Source organism: Chelon labrosus, assembly GCF_963514085.1.
Source record: "Chelon labrosus genome assembly, chromosome: 1".
Lineage (NCBI taxonomy): Eukaryota > Metazoa > Chordata > Actinopteri > Mugiliformes > Mugilidae > Chelon > Chelon labrosus.
The window spans coordinates 38,015,660-38,024,279 of record NC_140337.1 but is presented as its reverse complement, the minus strand read 5'-3'; the positions used below and the strand labels follow the sequence as shown (position 1 = coordinate 38,024,279).

The window sequence follows — 8,620 nt, the reverse complement described above, 5'->3', positions numbered from 1 at the left end:
CCCATTATAAACCCTGAAATTTGAGTAAAAACCTACACAACTCTGAGGCTTCATAGTTTAAAAACGGTAAAAGTTGTCGATAAGTGAAGTGAATCTCTGAAGAGAAGGCAAGAGTACCTACGTTTTAAAGTTCAAATGAAGTCTCTCGGTTAAAGTATGCCAGAGCAGTTCATTGTTGAAAATGTCTGTTGATTTATTTATTTTTTCGGGCTTCTCCATTCATTTCAGTGGGAAATTTATCGCGGTTTTTCGCGAATAAATTCGCGAAAAACTCACGAATCCCTTATAAAAGTAATAGCACGGGATTCGGGATCAAAACACACGTTTTGATATATCATGTGTTGGGGTCCTCTCGCCGGTTCGGGCTGCATTAATCGGCGAAAAAGGGCGGAAAATGAATAATAAGTAAAAACTAGAAAATTCCCGCGGAAATTTTTGAAGTGCCGAGTGGGCTGTTGCCGGGGTTGTGTATTGAAAAAGCACACCTCAAATAGTAATTTTTAACATGTATATTTACACACATGAGCCACTAATTCTACCATTAGCCACAATTGTTAGCAATTAGCATGTCTTTACATGCAGTCAAGCATTAGCTGCTAATGTTAGCAATTAGCATGTCTTTACGACCATGAGCAGCTAGCACGCTGGCTGCTCTTGGTAGTAAAGCATTAGCCACTAATGTTAGCAATTAGCATGTCTTTACTAAGTAGCATGTCTTTACTACCATGAGCAGCAGCTATAACAAAAAGCACAACTCAAATAGTCATTTAAGGCCTGGTTCCTACTGACAGGATGGGTGTGAGTTTGATGTCATGCAGGGTACAACAAACCAAACAGGATGAGGAGGATGCAGTAGGTCTGGCTGAGAGACAGAGAGACACTGATAAGGGTCGTCCCTTATGCTTCGCCTTCTACAAACTGAAGGGCAGGTACAGGCAGCAGACCCCTCCCAGCTCCACCTGAAAGCCAGCATCAAATAAGGAAGAGAGCGGGACGGATCGTCACACCCCCACCTTTAAGAGGGCTGTCCTCACTAGGATCCCCAGACAAAGAACGAGCAAATCGTAATAATTGATCGTTAATCATAATAATTTTAACAATAAAACTCATTACTCCTGCCTGAGCAATAGTTGAACAGTTTACGGCACAGTCTTACAGTTAGAAAAACATCAATATTAAACTTAACACATCCAGGCTGTAACAAGGAATCAGCGATGAAGTGAAGACCTTCAAATTGTCCTGTGAGTCCAGCTCTTTGTCTCACGTTGGACATCACTGCAGTCTGTCTGGATCAGCTGGAGGAATACTATATGCAGACAAATAGACCTGTCAAATAATGTTATGTAACATACTTAATATAACTCTTATGAGTGTCCAACAGCTCATTATTTATTTAATTAAAAACATCATATATTAAATTACTCCAATTATATATATATACTGTCATTAATGTTGTTGCAAGCCATAAATGTTTCCTACTTTATGTGGTGGAATAATATATTTTTCAGTTTGACACAGTTTCATTTAAAAATATCTTCCCTTTAAATTGTAAAACTTCAACATTATTACTGTGATAAGCTCCCGCGAGCAACGCGGCGAATTAGCCGGCGGCTAACCCCACTAGCCTCCGCGTTAGCTCACGGCTAACTGCCGCGGCTAATTCGTGTTTAACTCCCGCGGGTCCGCGGTTAAATCCCGGTTAGCTAGCGGTTAGCTAGCGGTTAGCTCGAGGCTAACTCCGCGGTTGAGTCCGCGGCGTTAAGGTAGCGGCTAGCTAGCTCCGTTAGCTCCGCTAGCTCGCTAACATACATGCGCTATGCTGGACGGCTAGTCGTTAGCGTCTGTTAGCAGTTTAGCTATTCACTGACCTAATAAGATGAAGGAAACGGGTCAGGGATGTTGTGTCAGGAGTTTCAGCAAAGCAGCCAGATATAATTTGTGTTTAAAATAAAGGAAAAGGTCAAACATGACTGAGAAGTTGTCATTCAGTCAATGAGAAGAGCTATAGCTAAGAGGCCCAGCAGATGTGTGACAGCACCAAGGGAGACAGGGATGGTTTGGGGGGTTTTAATGTTTTGGCAGATCCTGTTTTCCACTGGGAGCTTAAATAGTGGCTAGCGCTGACGCGCTAGCTGCTCTGCTTTCTCTGTCTGTCATTTTACACGAAGAACTACTAAAATGGCTGCCTAATGTTAGCATTAGGTTAATGCATGTCTTTAATTTTTAGTGGCAAGAAATTAGTGGCTAGCTATTCGCTAACATGCTAATGGTGCCACTAATGCTACCACCAATTTCTACCACTAAAAATTAGCATTAGCCGCTAATGGTAGCAATTAACATGACCCGCTAGCCACTAATTTTAACATTGGTTTAGTGTTAGCATGTCTTTTAAGCCACTAAAAATTAAATACATGCTAATTGCTAACATGCTAATTGCTAATATGCTATTCGCTAACATGCTAATGCTGCCACTAATGCTACCACCAATTTCTTGCCACTAAAAAGTAGCATTAGCCGCTAATGTTAGCAATTAACATGACGCGCTAGCCAATGACAGACAGACACCTGTCATTGTTCAACTTAGGTGCCAAAAGCCAAAATGGCTGCCCCACATACCAGTTACTTATGTCAGTTGGAAGTTTCCCGCCTCTTTCTGTGGAGACCCTCCTCTTCTGCTGCGTGTGAGCGTGTGTATGCCCGTTGGGGCCTTGTTGTCACGGTTACCAGTTTGAATTTCAGTTAGAAGATGGCTAGAGGGAGAGAAAATGCTGAAACGAACCTCCTCGAACAGGAAGGCCTTGTGGCCAAACCGTGTTTCCAATCATTGAACCGACTTCACTTTGGGCATCTTGAGTCTTTCCTGAACGTCTAGATATGCAGTTTTTGGGCAAAATGAAGAAATGTGAGCTATAAAGAGCGATTCAAAGAAAGGATTGCTTCTGCTTTGCTCCAGAAATTTAACATGGCAGTCTATGAAGCTGTGGATGGGAGTTGCTGGCGCATCTTTGCGTCTCACGCCAAAACTATAAGACTTTACAGCTTTAGCAGACGAATTTGAGCGAGAAGACACATTTTCCTACGTTTCTATGTATAAATTATATCTGAGGTGTGAAATTTGTGGCCACGGGAGCAGTTTCTGTTTTATTTTTTGCCTAATTTTCTTCTCTCCTCCTCACTCTAGCTGATGATGTCATCCACTCTGGCACAAACATTCCGCGCAATACACACCCATTATAAACCCTGAAATTTGAGTAAAAACCTACACAACTCTGAGGCTTCATAGTTTAAAAACGGTAAAAGGAGTCGATAAGTGAAGTGAATCGCTGAAGAGAAGGCAAGAGTACCTACGTTTTAAAATTTAAATGGAGTCTCTCGGTGAAAGTATGCCAGAGCAGTTGATTGTTGAAAATGTCTGTTGATTTTTTTTTTTTTTCGGGCTTCTCCATTCATTTCAATGGGAAATTTTCTGCGGTTTTTCGCGAATAAATTCGCGAAAAACTCGTCAATCCCTTATAAAAGTAATAGCACGGGATTCGGGATCAAAACACACGTTTTGATATATCATGTGTTGGGGTCCTCTCGCCGGTTCGGGCCGCATTAATCGGCGAAAAAGGGCGGAAAATGAATAATAATAATAAAACTGCAAAGAAACACGCAGAAGATTAATAGTGCCTCGTGCCTATGGCACGAGGCACTACTCCCAGAGCTTGCTAGCTCTGGGAGTAGTGCCTCGGGTCATAGGCACTCGGCACTAACTAGAAAATTCCCGCAGGAAATTTTGAGAGTGACTCGAGGGCTGCTGCCGGGGTTATTAAAAAAAGAAAAGGAAAAAGATGTTAGCATTACCAATACTAATGTTGGCATTACCATTTGCCACGCTAACGCGCGGCGCTGACGCACTAAACTACACAGTAAATTTTGCAGTGTTAAAGTAACACTTAAAGAGTTAAATTTAACACCATTTCCGAGTGTATTTGGTCCAACTCGGAATTAGTGTTAAATTAACTCTTACCATAGTGTTTAGAATTTAGAGTTAAATTAACTCTAAATAGAGTAAAAATTTAACACTCGCTTACACTGAATAGTGTTATTGAAATTTTACACCAAAGGTTAAATAACACTGAAGAGTGTAAATATTATTCTTGGTAGAGTTGATAATTCACTCTTCTATGGTGTCAAATCAATTCTGATTGAGTTCCATTCCAGTACAGATTAACACTCTAATAAGTGTTGATATTACACACTACTGTGTTGATAATTTACTCTCTTGCAGTGAAAAAAAAGCTCTTATAGAGTAAAATTCTAACACTGTATAGTGTGAATGAAATTTGACACCATTTCTGAAAATAAATCTTAGCAGTGTTAATTTTACACTTTTGTAGTGTCAACTTACATGCAACACCATTAAGTGAGTAAAAATCACAAGTTTCCACAAAATAATGCATTTAAGAACTTTATTAGCAGCTCTCAACTTTGTCAGGCTGAAATATCATCTCATCAAAACATCTCATGTAGAATACAAATCTACATTTAAAACATTGACCTTAAGTCTGCATAAAATGACAATATGGAACAACATAGAAAGAAGAATCTGTCGTTCCATACTTCAATTGTACATCAAATGGTCTGAAGTAACGCAGCTCATTTATGTTCAACATCTTTAGAACCCTGTCAGGATGCAGCCTGACCTCTGTTTCCTGTGGAGATAAGCACTGTAAAGCTGCATCTTTAGCTTGACTATGAATCTCAGAACACACTTCTTCCATAGAGGAAACAAAACTATTTACAGCAGATTGACTTAATCCGGCTGCCTTGAGTTGTGCAACAGCAGAAGCACACATATCTAGAGTGCTCCTATTGGAGTTTCTCAACAGTTCAGATGTTGTGGTTACCTCATCTTTGTTACCCGTCAGCGATGTTGTGGCTGTCTCATCTACATTAGCTGTCACCACCTCTCCTGTGCTCAAATTAACATCAGTGTCAACCTCCTGGTCAATATACTCAGTGTGTTTGGTGTTTAAATGTTTCCTAAAACCAGAAAATGTACCAAACACACATCCACATCCAGTCTGGGCACATTTAAGCCTGAGATTTTTTCCAGGTAAGTAACCATGAACTAATCGTAAATGCCTAACAAGCATATTTGAACTTGTTAACTCAGCCTGACAAACAAAACACTGCATGATAGAGGAGAAACTTCAAGCACTAATGAAGCAACCTCGCCCTAACTTCAGAGACACGAGGACTTTCCTTGACCTTGCCGACATCAATGTTGTACACTGTGGTTTGGATAAAAGTGTACATGTTGTGGAGCATGCTGTTGTATGATGTGCCAAACACAAAATGAGCCTTAAACAGTTCATCAAAGGCACCAAGAGAAGAGGTTGACCTGCAAGGTATGGCATTCTTGTCAAGAATGATGAAGAACTGATGGATTGCATTCTTCTTAACTCCAACAGCCAGGAGATAGGGTTGAGCTCTGGTGGTGATGGCATCGAGATGCTCTTGAATGTTTGTTCCACTCTGCGAAGACAAACACATGAAGATATGATTACAATTGGACAATTGTAATACATAAAACCAAAACAAAAAGAACAGAAAAACTAAATAATAATACTTTAAGTGAGACATATTCACCACCAACTAGTTGCTTATTAGAATACACGTTAGCATCATATTGGCTGTCAGTACTCATTACAAAGCACTTTATTAATGCCTTATTGTGCATGACCATATTCTACAACTATTAGGCAATTATATAAGATTTGTCCCTCAATAACCTCCAAAAACACAAACCTTCTTGAAGACCACAAGATGCTTCTCTGCTTGGGATGCCGAAACCTTTCCTGGTCTCTTCCGACCCTGAGCAGAGGGTGGAATCAGGTGTAGCAGCAATAAAACCGACGAAAGGTCACTGTCCCAACCTGTAACAACAATCGTGTGTTCAATCTCAACACAATTCAGTTATGCGGGCTGTCAACTAAATTCAGTGGCTCTGCAATGGCAGTAGCATTTAAATAAATAAAAAAAAAAAACAATAACGGAAAGATAGCAGTTTTATATCATCACAAGAAGTTATCCAAATCAAACCATGGGACAAACACTTCAGTGCTTTTGAAGTTTTGTTCAATATACTGCGTACATAATGTCCTCTTACATTTATCACACATCCAGATATGTAAATGTTTAGATATGATAATTATATATTCCAAGTATATGAGAGCAGCAGAAGAAGAACAAGAACAATTATCTTACCAAAGTCAACATCAACTTCAGTGCCATCCTCAGGAGGATCAGCTGCCAGCAAGAGTTCTTCAAGCTCACTTGTGGATAGAAGCTTTCTGCATTGTTGGATGATCTTTTTCTTGAACATGACCGGCCACCTCTCCAGAAGCTTGCTTGAGGTATCCTCTCCAAACATCAGAATGAAATCCTGTTCAACCTGGGGTGGGGTGGTGATGGGTGACAATTTCAATTATCCGACAGGCAACCAAAGTTAACGGGTGATAGTTATTGGGGTATTACTACAACGCCTGTCTACCGTCTTATAAAAACTATTCAACTGTCATAATGTTTTCAAAATAATGATAGATAATTACCAAGCCTTTGACGTCTTTAAAACGTGGAAAGTCAGACAGTATGTTGCTCGACTGCTGGGGGTCAAGGACCATGTTGCGGCGATACACAAACGTCAGTTTCATTTTCTTGTTGACAGTGTCCTCATCAGCTGAATGTTTCATCAATGAGATTGCTTCGTTGCACTCATCTTCAGTCAGGGCAGTCTCTGGATCGAACTCGGACTCTCGTCTGACAGTTGGTCCTCCAGACATGGCTTCACCAGATGATCCTTTGGCTGATTCTACATAACATGGGAAAATACAGTATTATAAATACTGATATCAAAAACAGTTTTAGAAACCTGGCAAACTTTTAAAGAGGTACTCTTTACTACTCTTTATACCAAAAGTATAAACTTAATTACTGACTGTACTGTGATGAAACATATCAGTGCTGGTGTTAATATTGACATTTTTTTCTTCACAACTTATGATTATTACTATTATTTTGTGCATTGAAAGTGGCTCAAAATGTCTACTGTTTTGAATCACCCTAAAATTTGCCATGCCAGCCTGTAGACAAAGTCAGAGGAATTGAAGGGTGTAGTTAGACTTCAAGAAAAATATTGTATTATTTTAAACATTATGTGCAACAAATGCAATAACTGATCTTGCGACTGTTTTGTTCCATACATTTTTCCAGTATTACCTCCAAACGACGATCGCCTGTCTTTAGCTGTGCCTCTCTGAATAGTTTTAATCCTCCAGGCCAAGTACCCAGTTCCACTCTCACCATCATAATAGTGCTCCTTGGAGGATGAAAGGATAACAAAAAAAAAGACATTCATTAATAACATTTAAAAGTGAAAACAACAGGCTCCGATAGGATTCAAAATTTTTCAATACAGCATTTAACATTACTACAACCATTACTGTGTGCAACTCACATAGCCACTCTTAGAGAATGGGTCACTGAGGTAGGGGAATAAGGTCACTATTCCTCTGGCGTACATTTCTTTCACTTGTCTGGGTGGGGATGTACTGCAAGGAGAAAGGGGTTTGCGGTTATATTCACTGGATTTAATTTCGATTTCAAATTAATCTCTAAGCAGAACACAAGGACTGTTAACAAATTACCCATTCTTTTCTGTCATGTCAGCTGCTAGTATGTTGACCATTTTTCGTCTGGTTTCATCAGTCAAGGATTTGGTTCGCCTGTATTCATTTATTACACGTTCCCCACCAGGTTTGTTGGTAAGAACGGATTCCACCAACTTGAAACACAATACAAAACAATTCAGCACATTAGGACTATATCCACTGCAAATCAGAGTTCACTTAAATGCTGGAAATAAATTCATATCATGGCTAAAGATGTCCCGATTCAATCTCAAAGATATCGGCGGAACAATCAGCAGACTACAGACAGTTTATTAATTCAGGTAAAGGCTGCACCGAAGTAACAAACACTGAAGAGCTCCATCCAGACAGTGACAAGGTTATAAGGATTACAGAGAGGATTTGTTAATTTATATTTTATTGTTAAAGATAATAATAATAAAAACAAGCATATAAATTTAATTGATTTTAATAACTTTGATGTACTTGAAGTGTACACTTTATTATATAAAATAAAAAACTTTCAGGAGCTAAAAAACAAAAAACTTCAAGACATAATGAGATCAACAATGTCTTCCAACCACGTAAATGTCATAAGAACTTATTTCTAAGAACTTACTTGCTCAGCTTCTGCGTCCAACCTCTGGCGTTTTCTGGAGGGACTATCGGAAATGATGTCTGTGTCCTCAGAGTCCAAGGAATTGAGGGATGATGGTTGGGATTGCTCAGGAGAGGCTACCGTGGAAACAGATTCTAATCATGAATTGAGAAATCGAAATAAGAACACATTATATAGAGTTTGCTGATAAACTGTTAAGCTCTGGACAGAGGACAGCATATCCTCCCTCCAGGCTTGTTTTGAGTGTACGGACTGGAAATGTTTTTTCGATGGTTGTGGGGACAATATTGATGAACTTTCGGACACTGTCTCGTCCTATGTCACC

The 8,620-nt window shown here is 39.6% G+C and overlaps 1 protein-coding gene across 1 annotated transcript; it reads right to left on the bottom strand.

Moving 5' to 3' along the window:
• Positions 1 to 4,485: 4,485 nt before the first annotated feature.
• LOC311490892 (uncharacterized protein) lies at positions 4,486 to 8,167 on the bottom strand. The gene is made up of 4 exons (XM_084548649.1): positions 6,600 to 8,167; positions 6,256 to 6,442; positions 5,797 to 5,924; positions 4,486 to 5,523 (listed from the first exon to the last, which is right to left on the bottom strand). Exons 1-4 carry the CDS (start codon positions 6,828 to 6,830, stop codon positions 5,206 to 5,208), a joined length of 864 nt encoding a protein of 287 aa, XP_084404775.1. The 5' UTR covers positions 6,831 to 8,167; the 3' UTR covers positions 4,486 to 5,205.
• Positions 8,168 to 8,620: the final 453 nt, after the last annotated feature.